We start from the raw sequence: 20,739 nt of genomic DNA on the forward strand, positions 1-20,739 counted from the left end.
ATAAATTCCTGATTTATTGATTATAAGTCATCTAATTTACTTGATAGCTCCTTTGAAACTTCCTTTTTTTGTTTCAAATTCAGTTGGCCCAAGTGAAGCATCTTCAAATCCTTCTCCTTTCTTAGGGCACATTTAAGGTTTTCATGTTTCTTCAACTCCACTTTTAGTCGAAGATGTTGTGTTCAATTTGTTGATGAAATGATCCTTTTTTAGCATAGTCTATGATCTCTTCCAATAAGAGCTCTATCTTAATGAGCCGGATAAGCATTGTAGCCTTATGCACAAACCTCTTCTAATTAGTTCTCCTTTAGCATGTAGGTAAGAGTCACCCTTTACATAAACAAATTATCGAAGATGCTTCATAATCTAGATTGATTGTTGGTGATTGTCACATCCTTAAAGGACATGCACATATACATACACATGCATAATTTACACGAATGAATGTATTTTATAAATCCATTCATAGATAACATGCATATATGCACATTTTCACATATGAGTTGTTATTATCATGGATATTGATTTTTGCTCTCACATAAACATACCCACTACTTGCATGTGTGCCCTCACATAAACATCTAATTCTTGCATTAAGTCTCTTTTACCTTTATCAAAGTTACTACTAATAATATAACTTAATGGAGCAAATTTTGAAGGGCATTAGGATGCCTATAACTACTTGACTTCCACTATGAGATTTTAATATTGGCTAGGAAGGCTTAGGCTTTGAAGTATTGTTTGTTCCTTAAAATGCCCACTATGCTCAAGTGACTACAAATTTAAAGCTTAAGGTTCATCTACCACTTTCGTACTTCTTAAATATGTTTACTAGAGGTACTTCTTTCCCATAGTATATCATGTAGGTGCCTGAGGCCCTTGTGATTATGTCACTTTGTCATTCAATGCTTTTACTAGATTTCCTCACATTTGAAAAGTGTACTTAGATATGTGGCTTAACTTACACATTTGGAAGGATCATGACACTAGCTCATGTGATGTTTTATGTTCTCTGTTTTTCCCTCTCTTTACATTGCAAGATTGTTACTTCCCAAGATGCCTTATCATTAGCTATGAGAGTAGAACTGTTGGCGACCTCCAGTTCCATTATTACTTTTGAGAGAGTATTTTAAAAACAATCTCAACTGAGCCAAAAGGAGAGGGCAAAAAGTTTAAACAGTCTTGAACTCATTCTTTTAATGGAGGCCATGCTCATAGCCATGAGCTCTAAATAGTCGGGCTACGCCCATGACCCTATAAACTCAAATTTAAGCCAATCACAACTAAGTGTTGATTATGGTCAATATTATTGGCTTTTCCATATAACTAATTACGTCTTAATTATGGTCAATATTATGGGCTTTTCCATATAACTAATTACGTCTTAATTATGGTCAATATTATGGGCTTTTCCATATAACTAATTACGTCTTAATTATGGTCAATATTATTGACTTTTGGATCTTAATTATTCTCGGTGCTAGAGACTTTCAATTGATTAACTAGGCATGTAATGGGAGTGGACCCACTCCGGTGAAGGACGTGGCAGGGGGGAGGCCTCCAAGTAGGTGGGAGCATGGGTGATGTGTGAAAGAGAGGGAGAGAGAATGGAGCCTTGCACCGAATCCCGACCCCAGGCATGCCTCGTCTCTCAGGCCTCCAGAAGCAAGTGCTGAGCCTGTACCGTTCATTCCTGCGGGTGGCGCGTTCCAAGCCCCCGGAGGTGCGCGCCAACATCGAGGCCTACGTGACTGCGCAGTTCAGGAAGAATGCCCACTCCCTCGACAAGAAGGACTTCCAGCAAATCGAGTACCTTCTTCGCCGTGCCGCCAAGCAGCTCGACACACTCAAAAGCGCAGACACCACTGGTTTCAAGGTCTTCGACTCGTCGTAGCTCAAGGTCTGTGATAGCTTCTGTCCCGCACAGTGTTTTTTTTTTTGTTTGTTTTAGTGTTTTTAAAAAAAGTTTGCTTTTTTGCTTTTTGGATTTTTTGTTATGTAATTACACTCATTTCTATGCTTTTTCCACAAGTAGAAAAGTAAATGCCATCCTGCAAGTTATTTGACGAGCAATTCATAATGAGGAGGAATTAGTATTGTTGCACCCACAATTACTAACAGATTGACGGTAGGAAAGAAAAGTGCCAAAAAGAGGCGAAAGTGTTTTGACATCAAGCTAAAGAGCGAAGGATTGAGCATGCTTCAAGGAACCACGACAGAATTTAGTGCAGAGGAAGCAAAGTAATGAAGTTGCTGTATACACAGAGAACTTAACAAAAGAACCAGAGCAGATGAGCTCAGCAATAATGAACTTGGGAAATGGAATCCATACCCTAGACTCTCTCTCTCTCTAGTAGGATCCGATATGCTTGGTTGATATGATAATGCCATGGAGAATAGGTGGCCTTTAAGTAAGCACAAATAGATTGGTCAGTCATAATAAGGCCATAATGCAGGTTGGTCAGGCTGAAATATGCTGCCATACAAAAAATGAACTGCACCCAAATATTGAGCCTATAAAGTGTCCCTACAACATGTGAAACATACTATACTAACAACGTCTCTTAGATCATGGGTGATAAGTACAATGAGATTTACAATGATGAAAGGCCCACCATAGAACATACAACAATGACAATTAGGTAAGACCATGGATACCCAATTAGTGGGGTGATCAAGCTACCACCAAGGTGCCTCAGAAAGACGTTGATGTTGAATAAATGGGAGTGTGATTATTGTAAAGAATAGTCACTAAGCTCTTTTGTACGGTCTCATCATTTGGAGTTGTCTTCTCCTCCCCTCTCTCTCTAGGTTTCACACAAAGCTTGCTCTATTGGTTTCTTTAAAATACCTAACATGGCACCTCCCGCTACGGAAGAGAATCACGAACCCGGAGAGAAAAGAAGTTTGAATACTGAAAGAGGCCCCAGTTTTGGGGCCTAATGTGCAAGATTATTAAGGTAAATTGTGCATTTCAGTTTGTGTAATTATTAGTTGCTGTAATTAAGTGCTTGATTAGGTTCTACCACCCTATTCGAAGAGGAAGATTGGTCTCATGGTTCCATTGTCAGGATACCGCTCAATCCCTTGATTTGGTGGGCCCGAGGAACATGATTGCGAGCCAAAGCTTTGTGTTAGTGCTGGTTTTTGCTCTTAGTTGAGAAATTACAGCAATATGTCTTCCTATAGTGAGATTAATTAGTGATGATGCCTCAGTATGAACATTCACATAGGAATGAAGGAAATGTAATGCGTGATCTTAGACAAGACTCAAACCATGGACAAGCTGAAAATGTTGTTGTTGGGCAAGATGTAGGGCCTTCAAGGCATAATGATGCTGATAACTAGGAAAGAAAAGAGGAATTTGATGACCAATTCAAGAATCGGATGAGGGCAATAGCAAATCTCTTTGCTGAATTGGCAAAGGATCCTAAGTTTACCCGATTTTTGAATGCTCTGAAGGACAGCAAGGGCAGGAAGACGAAGACATGTTCTATACCTTTGGGACAGCAAGGTGCACCAAAGGTAATGCCAAAGCCTTCACTTGAAGCATCCCAAAGATACTAATGAAGCAAAACAATTGGTACCTACGGAGCAAGGAATGCAAATGCAAGGCTATCATGGAAGTGTCAATCCAATGGATTTAGGACAATTAGGCATGCACGCTATGATGGAGCAATTAGGATAGTTTGGTGGAAGCATGATTTTTCATGCTATGGTTTGACAGGGACTGCATACTAGAATGTATGGCACAAATCCCTATGGTATGCAATAGCCAAATGCATGGTGTGCAAGGCCTAATGTATTCGGGTATGGCTGGAAATGTTCAAAATTCTATATATGGCAGCATTGGCTTGATGCATGGGGCACAAAGTAGCATGCTTGGTAATGCATCTGCACCCCCAAATGCTTATGGGGCTCAATGAATGAGTGGTGATCATGCAAATGCTGTGTTTGGTATTGGTTTTGATGTAAATTCAGCGAATGCACCCTTTTTGTAGTAGCCAATGTATGACAACTTGACACCCCAAGGGGTAGCAAAAGACTATGATGAAGGTGGAAAAGTAGTAAAGTTGCACAAGATAGGTTGAAAGCTTTGACTTTCATTCAGCAATTTGATGCAACCTATTTAGGGTGAAACTTGATGGAGTCCTCGAAGAATCAAAAGGCAACCACTTTTGTGAAGGGGAATGCATTGCAATGGTGGTCCACTCTTTTGATGCAAGGTAGAGCACCGTCAACGTGGGTACAATTCAAGCAAATGTTTGCATCAAATTGGTTGACAAGTACCTTTGAGGTGGACATCATGATAGCTTGGAATACTTTAGATGCTAAGGAGCGTAAGAATTTGGAGCAACATAATAAGAAGTTTTGGGATGCATTGTTGTCTATTACTTCTTATTGGCCTGTACCCCTTCATAAGCAAGTGGAAAAATATGCCTGTGGGCTGTCAAAGAAATCAAGGATTTTTGCATTAAATCCACTGTCTCTAGCATGTCTCAGCTCATAGAAATTGCTCCTACAGCAGATACTTTCTATGTGGGAAGCATTTGGGCTTCCTAGAGAGTGGGGAGAAGTTGAATAAGAAGTTTAAGGCTGAGAATAGGGGCACATTTGAAAATCAGCGTGAAAAGAGGCTAAAACAGCAAAGAAAGACTTGAAAACATTGGTGCAACGTAGGGAATTTATGGTTGCAATTAAATGCTTTATTTGTGAACAAGAGGGTCACATTGCAAGGTATTGTCCCAATTGACAGTAGCAAGTTGAAAAATCAGAAAATTAGAGAGATCATAAGGGAAAGAAGTCCAAAAGATCAGTGGGACTGGTATCTGATGTTGTTAATGGTTAGCCCAATGATGATACTACTGGGTTGTGTAATGCATGGGGTAGAATTAGGGATTAGCATGCATTGATTTTCTTTGATAATGGTGCACAAGACAACTTCATCTCTGTTGATATGGTAGCCTATCTAGGCATTAGAGAGGATAAGATGGGACCCATGGGGGAAGTTGGAATGGCTTGAAAGGCCATGTAGAGCTTCTTACACCACTCATTGGAAAGCTTCGGTTGCATATACAAGGATATGTGGATAGCGAAGATTTCATCATTGCTTCACTCCAGGGTTGTGATGTGTGGCTTGGTATACTGTGGTGTCACCGTATGCATGCAATGATTGGTTCTCGTGCAAAAGAGATCACTATTCAGCATAAGGAAAAGATACTTACACTTGATGTAAAGTTGAAAAGAGAATCTATCCATGTTGTATGTGCAAGTGTCATTTCTAAAGTAATGAAAATCATCTTACTTGGTTTTTACTAGATCCATAGCACTGTAGTTGTAGCCCTATGACTGCATGAATGCATTAAACTTATGGTACCATTCCCTAGGTGCGTGCTTTAAGCCATATAGACTCTTTTTTAGCTTGCACACTAGGTGTTCCGTGCTAGGGTCTGCAAAGCCCTTAGGTTGCTCCATGTAAATCTCATCATGCAAGTCCCCATGTAAAAAAGCCGTCTTGACATCCATCTGGTACAAGTCCAGGTCAAGCTTTGCAACCAAGGCCAAGACTAAGCGTAGGGTGGTCATCTTGACCACAGAAGAAAAGACTTCATCAAAGTCAACACCATGCTCCTGCTTAAAACCCTTAGCAACCAATCGAGCCTTATATGCCGGCTTGGGATATCCAGGGGTACTTTTCAGCTTGTACACCCACTTGCATGGCAAAGCCTTCTTACCCTGAGGCAAGGAAACCAAATCACAAGTTTGATTCTTATGCAATGAGTCAAGCTCAGACTGCATAGCCCTCTCCTAAGAGTGACAATCACCCCTGCACATAGCCTCATCATAGGTGAGAGGCTCTCCTGTATCTGTAACCAGTACATAATCCATAGAGGGCGCAAAACGGTCAGGAGGTCGTCGATCTCTAGTAGAATGCCTCAATCCAGGCTCTGCTGCCTAACCGACATCCTGTCCAACATTAGCATGTCTAGCATCTAGACCATGGGTATCAGGTGATGCTGCACGCTGTCTAGCTGGCCATGGAGCGGGCTGAACGGGAGCAGGGGGCTCCTTCTGAAAGATAACTCTATGTACCTCAACCACTTTCTCAGGCTGCATATGCATTTTGTCCTCATGAAAGATGACATCATGACTGCGGATCACTTTCCGCGCCTGCAGATCCCATAGACGGTAACCCATCTCTCCTGCATCTCCATAGCCAATGAAAATGCATTTGACACTTTTAGGATCCAGCTCATCGCATGCAAAAGCTGCAAGTATGTAATCATCATCTGAATCAGTGGCCTGCATGACATTAACCTCTTCTATCTTCACACTGGACTTTGCAGGTATAATACTGTGCTCAAAAGACTTTTCCTGCACTTTTTCTTTTCCCTTTTCCTTGCGCTTATCATCGCGCATTTTATGGCACTGCGGCCTAATATGTCCTGCTTTCCCATAATAATGATAGGTAAGATTAGATTTCCGCCCACGGGACTTACTGCGACCACGTGACTTGGACCTGGACTTCTGAGAGTCCCTGCCCTTATGACCATTATCATGCCTGCCATTTCTGCCACCTCTAATGGTCAATGTATGTGAAGAGCAGGAAGCATCATTGTTTCTCCTATTGATTTCCTCAGTCAATAAAGCACTCTCAACATCTTTGATTTTCAGCCCATTAAGCTTGTTCGTGTATATGGCAGTACGGAATACATCCCATGATTCAAGGAAGGTGCCAAGCAGAAACAACGGGTGCACGTTGTCTTTGAACTCAATACCTTGTGACAACAGACTGTTCATGATAGCATGAAACTGACTGAAATGAGATAAAAGGGAGGTCCCCTCCTTCATGCGAGGGTCCATTAACTGCTTCAGCCAATACATCTGTGACGCAGGACTCTGCTTTGCATAGAGCTCCTGAATCTTCTCCCATAAATTCCATGCACTTTGATTCTCATCTTCAACAACATTATGATGGACCTCTTCTGAGAGTGACAAAATAATGGTAGACTTGCATAGCTTATCAACTTCCATCCAAACATCATCATCCATATCCTCAGGTTTAACACCCTTAAAACGCAAGGGTTTAATCTGCAACTTCTGCACCAAAACCTGCCATATTTGGGACTTCCGATACCCATAGTTGGTACCATCTAACTTGGCAATGTTAAAGAGAGCTGTATCTTTTAAATGACCAGCCATACTGTCCCAAATCAAAGCAAAAAAGTAAAATTGCAGGTTGCTGTAATTAGCAGAAAATGCACTAAAACCATTGCTAAAACTGGCTGAAAGGGTGGATTTCACCAAGAGAAGCACTTGTCCACCAAATCATGCATGTGTTGTAGACGACCTTCTTTTTGAAAGGTGGGTTGCCCAATTGGTTTGGACCAACTGACCATTACACTTTCAGCCTTCACTTCTTTAATTTTTGCATCCATGCTTTCTCTATCTTCAGCTTTAATTGTTGCATGAATTCATCCTGCATAAATATTCGAAGGGCTTGCAAGAAAGCATACACTGATTCTTTAGTTTCATCACCAACATATTGTCTTTTCCTTTTAAATTACATTAATAATTACATCATGAAATTCACGTTTGGCAATTCCAAGAATTTCGCCTAAGGTGAACTTAATTTTACTTTCCAAAATTCGTTCTTCTAGGACTTGTTTGAGATCGGTTGCAGATTCTATGTCAGATTGCAATTTGTAGCCTAAGTGCTTGCATTTCTTCTTTTCTTCTGCTTTCTTTGTTTGTGGCGCATCTTCCATCTCTCGATCTGGGGCTGTATTTTTAGCATGCTTTGGTTGCTCGGGCATTCTTCTAGTTACCCGTTTTGGAGGGCCAGAAGGGGAAGGGCTAGGTTCATCTTCTCTTCTTCTCTTTTCCTCAATCAAGACTTCTTTATGTTTGACTTTAGCCAAATTTGCAAAGGCGGAAAAAGAATCTACCGGTTCTTTCTAACCAGTTATTCCTCGAATGCACTGATTGGCGTTGGTCAAATCTTCTCTGCCACCTTTGTCGCATTCCATTTGTTCTAATGCCTGCATCCATACTTTAGATTAAACATCAGCTTTACATGCTCTCAAATTAGATTTAGTTGGTTCAATTTGTAGCCATAAGTAGCTGCATCTGTAGGCATTCTTTATAGCTAAATCTTCTAATCTTTTCTTCATTCCACCATTGCCAAAATTTGGCTCCAGTGGAAGACCAGTTTCAGCTGCATGAATTTTTCCGTCTTTCCAAAAGATGAGCTTTTGTGCTTCAGTCTCATGGAAGGCAGTACATTTCCTTTTGTCATGTTGTTGGCTGTTACATTAGATACAATGCCTCTTATAGCCTTCTCTCATGGGTCTTTGAGTTGATATTCGTCCTTGCTTTTCAACTTTGACATCCACCTTCTCTACTTTGGAGCTAATTTCTGTAAGATTCAGATGAAGATTTCACATGCTTTTAATGAGCTTATCCATGACATCATTTTTAGAAGGAACAGAAGAAGAAAGAGTTGGTTGATTAGTCAAAGGGATAGGGGGTTTTAGAGGTAGAGCAGGCTCCAACAATGAAGTTGTTGAAGTTGAAGTAGAGCCCAATCTTAGTCGCATCTGCTCTCTTCGAGCAATCATGTTAACTGCTTCAATAACATCTGTCCATGCAGTCTTGACTCCTGTTTTGGAGGTAGAATCCTCTAGACGATCAACAAGCTTCTCTCGCAGAATGGGATGTGCAGCCTTAAGGAATAATTCAATCTTTTGACCTTCCATGCTTTGTTGGTCTTCAGTATCAAGTTGCCAGCTAATCCTTTGTTGGGTTTCTCAACCCAATTAGTGAAACTTTTCTTTATCATAAGGCCCGAGTCTTCTAAGAAGAATTCTTCACGTAGGGCTTTCTTAAATGCAGCCCAATCCATGTCTCATTGAAAAAGACTATGGATTCTCTCTTGAAGACCATGCTTGGCTAGTCTGATAAAATAGCGACTCCATGCATGTTGTGGTACACCAAAGAAGAGCATTTTCTCAACAGACAAGCGAATTAAAAGAGAGACATTTTGACCATTAAATTGTTTTAATTTCTGCCCAACTTCTTCTAGGGCCTTGATAACTATGGAATCAATCTTCTCTTTGTCTTGCCTTTGTTGTTGTTGTTGTTGTTGTAACATTTGGATTTGTTGTTGCTGAGTTTACTGAAGTATGCGCACCAACTGTTGTAGAGTATCTCTTGAAGAATCCCCCATCTTGACGTTTTCTTACACCAACCTTCACGTCGGGTTCACCAATGTTGCAATGCGTAGGGTTAAAGGCCACCACAAGGGTTTGGCAAGAAAACTAGACAAGGAAAATGGAGATGTGTCTCCAAGAGATAAGTAGATTACAGTGAATGTTTAAAGGTTCAAGAGGTACTTTACGGTCAATCACAGGGGTTTGAGAGATAAGATTGTATTGGGGTTCTTAGACTTTGGAGATGATAGAGATAAGAGAAGGGTTGAAGGTTTCAAGCCAAGTCCTTGAAGATGTTAATAGAGCTTTCAATTGCATGTTCATAGCAAGGATCCCAAGCGTATTACCTCATAAGTTCTGACTCAAATCAAGCTTGTTTTCTTGACTGTAAGAGCGATCGCAAATTATGAGGTCAAGTGCAATATGCTGTCATGTATCATAAACAACTCTGTATCCCATTATTCAAACATGATGCCATAGCATGAGTCAACTTTTCATGATTACATTCAGTGTAGATTGTTAGAAACAAAAGCTTATGAGTCAAATACAAGGCTTGTAGGCAAAGAGATTTGCTTCAAGAGAACTTCAAATAGAGATCCTGGTAAGCTTAAGTTACCACAGCCAAGAAATAAAGAGAAAAAACTCCTATTAATTCTACTCAAAGCATTAATAAATGGTCTACAAACATTGCCCTGCTATAGAGACACATGATACTTGCATATATTTGACAAGATGTCTTCTGTAGAGCAAGAAATGAATTAAAAGAACACTGCTGTAGCTAAATCTCTGAATATGACTGAAGATATCAGCCCCAAATCAGCCCAAAAAGCTTCCAGAATTCACCTCTGATGAATGCATAAACTTTCCCTAACACGGAGTGCATAGAACTTCCAAATACAAGTGTCTATCACATCATATGAAGCAAGAGAGAAGAAAAAGGACCTGCTGTCCACAGAATCACTGTGTGGGCTGCCTAATGCAGCCCATATACATGGCATCTACCTTCCAAGAAGACACATTGATGAAGTACAAAAGCACCTATAATCAAGAACATGTAACAAGCAATAGGTAGCTTGCAGTAAGCATATAGAAGGAGTGAAGAAGGAATTCCTGTTGCCCTGTCAACCCTGTTATTGGCTACCTATATCAGCCCCAAGCATGTACATAGAGCAATCAAGATGCTCTCTTGAAACCCCTTCCACAATGCCGCCGCCCACACTTCTTTGTTTGGGCTGAGATATTCAGCCCACTTTCTTCACATAAACAAGTCAAGAAGGCTTATTGACATACCTCTCTTCAAGCTTCCATAATGGTAGATTGCAGTAAGCTTCCAAGAGCAAGAATGAGCCCTTTGTGACAAGATTAATCAATAAAGCAGTAGATGAGCTTCAGCCCTTTAGATTACAGGTTTGGAAGACCAATAGCAGTCCCTATTCAACTCTTAAAGGACTCATGAGAGTGAATTTAATGTCTCTCTTGACATGGGAGATCAGACTCAGCATATAAAGGAATACATAGGTCTAGATTAAACCCTTCTCAAAAATCCATAAGAGAGCTTCTAATGAGTATGGGCCGCTGCCCTTAAATACACAGTTCAGCCCTGTTTTACACAGCCAAGAGTGGCCTTCCATTCTCATCAGTGCATGAGAAGAGTAGCACTTACATGTCAAGTGGAGTCTTCTGTAGTTGCTTGTGGTTGCATGGCTAGTTGCTTGTGGTTGCATGGCTTTCTCTCCCTTTGATGTGGCAGTGAAGGAGCTCTCTTCTCCCCCATCTAGGATGCGCCCTGTTCAGTCCTGAGATCTGCCCGAAAAATGCGGCGCTGATCACGCTGGCCTCTTGCCTTCTTTTTTGACTTTTTTGCAAGTATCACAAGTAAGATGTAAGTCATATACAATGTTCTATGCTTACAAACATAGTAAACTTCATGGACTTAAGTGATTCTTCTTTCTAATGAACTCGTGAGTCATGTTTTTTAGAGTAACTTCATTATTGACATATCTAGTCAAGGCCTTATCCAAGCCATATGATTGTCCATGATTACATATACCATGTCATATATAGCATGGCTTACAAAACTCGTAGCAACTTTATGTAAGCAATGCAAGGAAGGTTAAGAGTAAGTAATCAAAATCAATCATCTTGTCAAGGACACATGACAAATTTATTGTATTTTAAGGCAGAGAACCCCCATCTTTATTACACCATGCCATATGCTGGTGGACTTAGGTTTTTATGATTTGTTGCACTAGGCAAGTCTCTATGTTGCATGTCTAGATTTGAAGTGACTAAGTGATATATGTAAAGGATAAAAGCTTTATGTTTAGACCATGGGCAAAGAATCCCATGACAACGTAGCCATGCAAATCATTGCTTGTATATGAAAAAGGATACAGATGGCAGCACCATCATACTTGTTTTGTATGTGGATGATATGTTGCTAGCTGGGAAAAAAAAGACTAGGTTGGATACTCTAAAAAATGAGCTGAAATCAGCTTTCTCCATGAAAGATTTGGGGAATGCAGAGCATATTTTGGGCATGGGAATTCATAGAGATAGAATGCAGCAATTGCTGTTTTTATCTCAAGAAAAGAACATTGAAAAGGTACTGGACAAATTTAACGTGGCTGAAGTTAAGCCTTTTGGGGTATCCTTACCTCCGTATCTCAAGCTTAGCAAAGCCAACAGCCCAAAAGATGACGTGGAAGCAAATGCTATGAAGGGAGTTCCTTATGCATCAGGTTGTGGCTCTCTTATGTATGCTATGGTTGCTACTCGTCCAGACATTGCTCATGCAGTGGGAATTATTAGCAGATTTATGCCAAATCCTGGCAAAGCAGATTGGGAGGTTGTCAAGTGTATTCTTTGATACCTTAAGGGTACACAAAGAAAAAGTATTTGCTATGGGCAGGGTGCACTTAGTTTGTAGGGTTATTGTGATGTAGATATGGCAGGTGACTTGGACACTCGTAGGTCCACCAGTGGGTATGCCTTTACAGTTGCTGGTGGGGCTGTTTCTTGGTGTACTAGGTTGTAGAACACTGTTGCACTGAGTACCACTAAAAATGAATACATATCGGCTACTGAAGCTTCTAAGGAAGCTATATGGTTGAGCAGACTTACAGATGATCTCAGTATGTCTATGGGTATTTTAGTTTTGGGACGTGATAGCCAGAGTGCTATGTATTTGGCTAAGAATGCCATGTATCATTCACGCACAAAGCATATAGATGTGCGATATCACTTCATCAGACAGATTCTGGAAGATGGTCAAATCACATTGACCAAGATTAAAATAGAAGATAACCCTCCAGATGTTCTCACTAAAATTCTAAGCAAAGCTTAGCACGAGCATTGCATTCAACTAGTGGGAGTTGGTTAGCTAGAGGTTCACATCGGACCTTTAAGTGGGAGGTTGTTGGGATAAAGGCTTGGTAACCTCCGTGTATAGTATACGCACATTGTACATGTGAATGCATCATTCATGTGTCCTAAGTATAAATACATTTTATTCTTTGTGTACTAACACATTGTTGGTACACTCTAATTGACTTGTACTTTCATTCTGCTCATTCATTCTTCAGCTGCCATACTCTCACTCGCTGACTCCTGCTCGACTTCTATCCCTCTCAGCTTTGCTCTTATTTCAATAGGCAGATCTTCTAGGTCCCTCCGGAGTGGAATCCAGTGGTAGAATCCCCCAATCCCGTAAGGACCCAAAGGCGCTCAAGGAGCTTTGCTGCGAACAATGAGCGTGCCATTTCCATGGCTGTCCGGTTCCTACGCTCTATGACTCCTTTCTGAGAAGGAAAGTTGGTAGAGGTGAGTTGGTGGGAGATGCTATCCTTCTGTAGAAACTCGGAAAACGCATGGGAGATGAACTCACCACTGCTATCACTCCTCATGTAACCAACGCGACAACCAGTTTGGTTATGAACCAACAGCACCCAAGCAGAAAAATATGTGAAAGCATCTGACTTATGCTTGAGAAAATACACCCACATGTATTTGGAATGATCATCCACTATCAAAAAGAAGTACAGCGCACCGTTCAAGGCGGAAGTGGATGTCGGTCCACAAAGATCAACATGAATCAATCTAAGAGATGGCTTAGCATGATGTGAGGTTTGTTGAGGGAATGGGGTACGATGCTGCTTCCCGAGCTGACGAGCTTTACAAACATCTCGAGCTAGCTTCAAGTGTGCAAGGCCCTTAACCAGCTCATGGTGTGACAACTCATAAAGAGAGTCATAACGAAGATGCCCTAAGTGGATCTGCCAAATGCGCTCATTGTTCGTAGGCTCCCAAGATGTGGCTAAGGCCTGGAAGCTATGGAACACGGAGCCCTTAGCTGTCGGCTCGGTCAGAAAATGTGTCATGTAGTATAGGCCATTAGGCTATGCCTCATCGCGAGCAATCACTAAACCAGTCTGAGAGTCAAGGACCTCGACTGTGGACGCTGTAAAGAAGACTGCTCGCCCTAGTTGACAAAGTTGCTAAACAGATAACAAGTTTACCCCGAGGGACATGATATATATTGTCTAGCGAAGCCAGATTTGGACCCCTATCAGTGGCAAATCTGATGCAACCTTGTGCCTGAATCTTGACTGAGGAGTCGTTTCCTACGTGGACCCGTCTGGCTGCAGGGGCTTGGAAATGGAAAAAGTCCGCTATAGGAGTCATATGATGTGTAGCTCCACTGTCCACAATCCAAATAGGAGCTGAAGTGCTCAGTTGTGACGAGTGGGTCTTTGCAGTAACCTCGTCAGGAGGCAACTCATAGATGTGGACGAGACTCTCATCGGATGTCTCTATGGAGACGATGTGGGCCTTTGCAGACCAGTTAGACAAGCCCTCTGGAGTTGAGAATGTTGTCGACTGAGATGGCTGAGCGGTGGCCGTATGAATCTGACCTTTAAACTGCCCCTTGCTATCACCCTATCTCCCTTGCTAGGGGTTGCTCGACTGAGGGGTAGGGGTTTGTGACTTAGATTTTGGTCTGTGCCTCTTGCCTTTGATCGATATCCGGTGCCAAAATGGCCAGCCTTTTGACTATGTTGACAATACCTATTCTTTTTAGGTACATTCTGCCACCCTTGTTTAAGTTGTGACTGGAAGTTTCCTTGTGATTCCGTGGTTTGATTTTGTTTTTGATTTTAAGTGGAGGTTTGATTTTGTTTGCCCTTCCCTTGTAGCCCCTGCTAAGAATGAGCAACAATAGCCCCCTCTGAGGGAGAGTTCATATGAAATTGATCGAACAACCATGCGTAACGCAACAACTGACGCTCAAATTCATAGAAAGTAGGCATGGTAGACTTTGAAACTATACATTCCACAAAATTGAAGTATTTCTTGGGGAGTTTGTTCAGAAAGAATGTGACTTGATCGTCAAAGGACTTGGGAGTCCCCGTAGTGGAGAATTCAGCAAGAAGTCGTTGATACTCAGCCAATTTGACTTTCAAGTCATTCTGGTCAGTGATTTTAAAGAGTTGGAGCTCATAGTCAAGATTTATACGACGGGTCCTATCTTGAGCCGCACAACGGTCAGTCAAGTGTGCCCTTTGTTTTGATGCTAAGTCAAAATGCTGAAGCTGAGAATGAAACTCAAGCAATAAGCCTTGTATCAGCTCGACAATAGCGGAGGCATTCCTAGCCTTCCATGAGAGGATAATCTCGTATGGAATAAGTGCGGGATAGGGTTGGGGTTCCAACCCCTGCACTAGATCCCATAGGTTTTGGGAGTCAAGGACATGCCTCATCAAGTTTGACCAAGTGATAAAGTTTAACCTGTTAAAACGAGTCTTATCATTGAAAGCATGCTTGGTAGAAGATGAGATGGAACCATGAGGTGTCGTGAAAGTGGGATAAGATGGAGGTGGAGGGTAAGATGGTGGTGGTGGGTGTGTTTGATAAGAAGAATGAGGGGGAAAAGGTGGGTAGGCAGAAATAGGTTGGGAGTGTCCAGTGAGTACCGATTGATGCGGAGGCATTGGAACATGAATGTTTCCATAAGGTGTCGATGGAGGTGGAGACACTGAGAAACGAAAGCCCTGTCCAAAGCTTTGGCTGGGGCACAACAGAATGACCAAGAGGTTCACTAGGTAATGCTATAGTGGTAAGCTGTGGTACCAACTGATCCACACTTAGGAGAGACTGGGGGGATACCCAGGCTGCAATGATCTTGAAAGTGTGTGAGAAGTAGGTGGAACACCACCCGATGGAGGAAAGGATGAGGTCCTAAAGGCGGTGCCTATGTTTCCATAACCCCTCGGTGCGGTGTGATGTGCAAAATGAGGTGTTTGATAGGGGAATGTAAATGGTGTAAAGGAAAGTGGAGAAGCAGCGGAAGAATGTGGTGGGATGGGTGCACCGGTTTTGAATTTGTGGTGTGAAAGATGCAGATGCATTTTGTTCATTTTTACCATTTAATGGTTGAAAATGAAATGATGATGATGATGATGATGCACCATGCAATGTAGAAATAGGAATACCACCGATTTTGTGAAGTAGACAGAAAAGAAAGTAGGTTAGAAGAAGAGGTACCTGACTTTTTCTTATAATCCCCACGACGTGTGTTAACATACAAGAATTGGTCCTTAAGAGAACCTTTTTCGTAGTCAATAGACTGGACTGTTTCTTCCACATGATCTCTACCAGAATATTGCAAAGCAGAAGAGGTAAAAGAAGAAGGAACAAAAAACGAATCTAAAGTACCTTGCATCGGAGTGGATGGAAGAGAATGAAAGAAAGAAACATACTCCGGGTCTTGTTCTCCAAGGAGGGGGGCCCATCCTTGGTGACATCGTCAGATTTACGCGCAACATTTGAAGAGAGAAATTCATGCATTCCTTCATTGAGTAGCTTCTCCTGAAGGGCAACCCTTCGATCGAGCTCCTCAATCTTCTTTCATCTGTAAGCTATGATCAGTTTGTATTCTTCAGAGGTCAGCTTGCCTAGCTTTTTTTCCATGTAATCAGAAGTGTCTTCCACCATGTCCGAACTTTGTGGAGCAAGATGATTGGCCCACTCTTGCTCGGTTCTCGACATAGTTGGTTTTGGAGATTGAATCGGTGTTGTTGTGTTCGAAGTCATTTGAACCTACTGTTGTTATTCCTTCTTGTGTAGAGCTTTCGGATCAAAGGCCTAGGTTTCTTAGAGAATACCAAGCTCTGATACCATGTAAAGAAATACTCTGACACAGAAACAGAAATAACGATCGTACGACAAAGCACAGACCGATAAAAGAACACAGTCAGGGTTAGGGTAACTCAGAGACAGTGAACACAAAATAATTGAAGTGATATAACTGTTGAATATACAATGCCCATGTAGTAAACATAGTATGCAATGAATGAATACTGAACCTCGAACTCATGTATCTCAAGGATCAGGGCAGGGGCAATGAGCTGGAGAGTATGTTGTACTTTGAACGGATCTTGAATCGTAGCAAGGCAGCCTCCGAATGTCGAACACTAGTAAACGCAGTAGTGAGAAGCTAGATTTGATGCAGACGGTAGTGAGGAGAGAGAAAGACTAACAACGTAGGCAGGACAATTTGCAAGAGAGACTAAAAACGCAGGTAGGACAACCTGTAGGAGAGAGAAAGACTAAAATTGCAGGCAAGACAGCTTGCAAGAGGGAGAAAACTGCCAAACGCAGGCTGTGGACAGCTTGGGGACAGCCTATAGAGGAGAGAAAACTGCCAAACGAAGGTTGTGGACAGCCTGGCAACAGCCTGCAGAAGTTGGGCGACAGCTAGAGGGGAGAGAAAACTGCCAAACGCAGGCTGCAGATGACATGGCATGCAGTATGATAGCAGATCTGTGCAGGAACAGCAGTCGCCTGACTGGGATCAGCTCCAAACTGCGAGAAGAGGGCTGGAAATCAGGTGCTAACTGATATAGACTGCAATGGACAGCTTCGGCTGAGATGTCCTCCGCGAACGGGGTGTGGGTAGCAAGCTGAAACACCTGAAATTTGCAAAAACGAGATTGAGGATTGAATGGAGCGCAACATATGTATTTATAGAAAGTTTGGGCCCTCCCAAGTGGGTTTGTGCTTATGGGACACAGAAACTCTCTAGGATCTTGTTTCTTTTAAATAAACAAGGTTTTTTCATTAATTAAGCATGTTTTGGGGCTGTTTAAGTAAAGCTAATGCATTTTTAGCTCAACAGCCTTTGTGGGATTTCATGCTAAGTTTGATTATGTTATCAATGGATATATGTACATAGCATTCACAGCCAAAGACCCTTAAGTGGTCTTATGAAGTAGGTTTGCCAGACCAAACCTCTTCAGGAATGCCACTTTCAATTGCACGATGTGGAGATTAGTTGCAAATATGTATCATGGTTTTAAGTGCCTCTCCCCAAAACAATTGCGGGAGATTAGTCGTGGACAACATGCACCGAATCTTCTCACATAAAGTGCGATTCATTCGTTTAGCGTCACCATTAGATGACGGATTATAAGGAGTTGTAAGCTCTTGTTTAATCCCATTGACATCACAAAACATATTGAATTCTTTAGATACATTCTCTTCCCCATTGTTTGTTTTTATGCATTTTAATTTCAAACCTTTTTGAGTACTAATAAATGCATAAAACCTTTTAAAAGCGTCCAATGCCTCACTTTTCTGCTTAAGCAAGTAAACCTATAGCTTTCTAGAATGGTCATCAATAAAAGATACAAAATAACGGAAACCACAATGAGTTTTTATTGGCATGGTACATACATCAAATGGACTAAATCCAAAATACATGCCTCCCTAGAGGCTCCATGAGAGTGAACTCTTTACATGTTTTGCCAAAACACAATCATCACAAAAGTCAAGCTTTGAGTTTTTCACATCAACTCTTTCAAGTGAAGAAAGTGCTTATAAACCCGTTTGGCTCATGTGTCCAAGACGCTTGTGCCATCACTCCATGTGTGACTGCACTTGTGCAACTGTAATAAACTTTTTAGGAAGTGTCTTGCAGTGAAGATAATAAAGAGTTCCCTTTTTACCACCTCTAGTGAGACTAGCATGGATTCTTTCTGTATCTTCCACATTCCACCACCAAAGGTAGTGAAGTAACCCCTGTTGTCTAGCTGCCCAACAGAAAGCAGGCTTTTCTTAATGCCTGGTACATGCCTAACATCATGAAGAATCAATTCATGACCATTTTCAAGAGCTAGGTGTAAAGTGCCCATTCCTATAATATTGCATGCATGGTTATTCCCTAGGTAAACTTTCCCAAGGTTACCTTCTGCATAAGAAGAAAAACACTCCAAAGATGGAGTTACATGAAATGAAGCATCATTGTTAACAATCCATGATTGTGACAAACTATCATGAGTAGACAACAAGGCATCTATCATATCCCTTTTAGTGATATACATGTCTTTTATTGTCATAGTATGTGGATTTGAAGATGCAACCAGCAAATCAACATCTTTATCTTCTTCTATCTCCTCAATAACAACATTGGATGCCACATTTGCCTTTTTTGTTTCTTTAGGCGTAGAGCTACCCTTCTTCTCATTCTTTTTGCCTTTTGCATTAGCTTGCTTCTTGTGTTCTTGCTATTGTTTATAGTACTTGCAATCGGGCTTTTTATGCCCTTTGCGTCCACATTGATAGCAAGTGACTTGTTGTTTTTCCTTGCTTTTACTACGTCTTTTGTTTTTATTTGTAGCATTTGATCTCTTTTCAGTTCGTCCTCTTACATTGTAGGTTGATCCACTGTTTTCCCTACTTGCCTTGCGTCTAATCTCCTCATTGAGAATAGAACCACGCATACCATTAAATGTCAAGTTGGGGTTGTTGCTCAATGATAGAACCAATTCTTCCCATGAATCTGGCAAAGTCATGAGCAAGAAAATAGCCCTCAGCTTAGGATCAAAAGCTGAAAAGCCTGCATCTTGTAATTGACTCAAAATGCCTTTAAATGCTTTGAAGCTGGTTTAAGACTCATCAAACTTTAAGTTAACTAACTTTCGCATGAGATGGACCTGATTGACAAGAGTTGTATTCTCATATGTAGAAAATAGCCCTCAGCTTAGGATCAAAAGCTGAAAAGCCTGCATCTTGTAATTGACTCAAAATGCCTTTAAATGCTTTGAAGCTGGTTTAAGACTCATCAAACATTAAGTTAACTAACTTTCGCATGAGATGGACCTGATTGACAAGAGTTGTATTCTCATATGTAGCCTTGAGTTTCTCCCAAACTGCATAAGCAGTGGTAAGTCCCTTGATATGAATCAAGATATCATCCATGACAGCCATTTTGATGTAAGTAATGGCTTTTTTGTTCATTTTAGCCCAATCCTCATTTGGCAAAGCAACATGCCTATGCTCTGCCAAAGCATCATCACAATCCTTTAGAAAAAGTATACCGTGCATACGATCTTTCCAAAGATCAAAGCCATTGACATCAAATTTACAAATCTCAAAAAGATTCTTTGTGTCAGATGTAGATGCACTGCTAGCCATCTTCAGCAATAAAAGACCGCAATAAAATGTTGAGTACTTTCAGCCAATAGCAAGGTTGCTGAATATAACAGCAAGTACACACAATTGTACTTCCAATGGTATTCAAGAAGCAGATATTTTACTGCAATTTTATCCCAAGAGCTGATTACGGCATGCACATGAACCAAATCTGATACATATGCATAAATGATAGCTCCCACTTCAATAATACATAGCCGTAACGCCCAAATGCAATAACCTAAGTGCTGTATGTACCACTGTTTCACTGCATAATGAGCATTCGGCAATACACGTGCCAAGAGAGGCTGCCCTTTTACAACATTTAATACATCCCAAGTCCAAATTCCTCACACCAGTGAATCTGCTGTAATTACATTGCCAAAGCACAAATCGGCTCAAAATGCATCACCGATGTAAAAAGTCCCAAATTTTTTGTAATAAATCTGCCCCAATTGCATTAATTCATCATCTTGAGTGTCAAATACAGGCAAATGTTGCAGAAATTTCACAAATTCTGCAAAACCCCCAAATTTCGGGGTCTAAATGTGCACAAATCATAGTGAAATTGGCTCGGTTGATCAAAATTTGACTTGTATATGAAAAGCCCCAAAACTTTTGAAGCAAATGTGCACAATATGTACAATTTTTGGGTCAGTTGTCCCTGTTTTGCATGAGTAGCATCAAATCTAGGAAAAGCCCCAAATTTTCAGGCATAAATCTGCACAGATCTGAGCACTGTGTTTACGCATGTTTAATGAACAGGGCACAGAGTGCAAGAAAATAATTAAAAACTGTCAAAAAATGGCTGAAAAGTGTTGAACGGCCCAGTTGTTGATCTGTCGATTGCTTGCATGTCGTTGCTGCTGTCACCCGTTGACTGCTGGAATGTGCCGCTGGTCACCATTGACCTGTTTGACCTGCGCTTAGTGCAGTTGGCTGTCGCCCGCTTGGTCACAGTTGCGCCTGACTGAAAACGTTGTCGCCTGGTCAGAAATTAACCCCAACTGGTCATGTCTGCTGGTGCAGACTGTCACACCTACCTGTTGCCTGCAGA

General features: G+C 41.3%; 1 protein-coding gene across 1 annotated transcript in view; it reads left to right on the forward strand.

The window, feature by feature from the left end:
- The first annotated feature begins 1,549 nt into the window (after nucleotides 1–1,549).
- The window catches only part of LOC148030912 (LYR family of Fe/S cluster biogenesis protein), a 63,634-nt gene continuing 44,444 nt past the window's right edge, over nucleotides 1,550–20,739 (forward strand). Inside the window, exon 1 of the mRNA XM_087685635.1 lies at nucleotides 1,550–1,900. Within this exon, the coding sequence (XP_087541761.1) occupies nucleotides 1,640–1,894 (255 nt within the window). The 5' untranslated portion in view covers nucleotides 1,550–1,639 and the 3' untranslated portion in view covers nucleotides 1,895–1,900. The remainder of the gene's footprint in view (nucleotides 1,901–20,739) is intronic.

This window comes from Lygodium microphyllum, chromosome 9 (assembly GCF_053477565.2).
Source record: "Lygodium microphyllum isolate KBCC chromosome 9, Lygodium_microphyllum_v1.1.10, whole genome shotgun sequence".
Taxonomy (NCBI): Eukaryota; Viridiplantae; Streptophyta; class Polypodiopsida; order Schizaeales; family Lygodiaceae; genus Lygodium; species Lygodium microphyllum.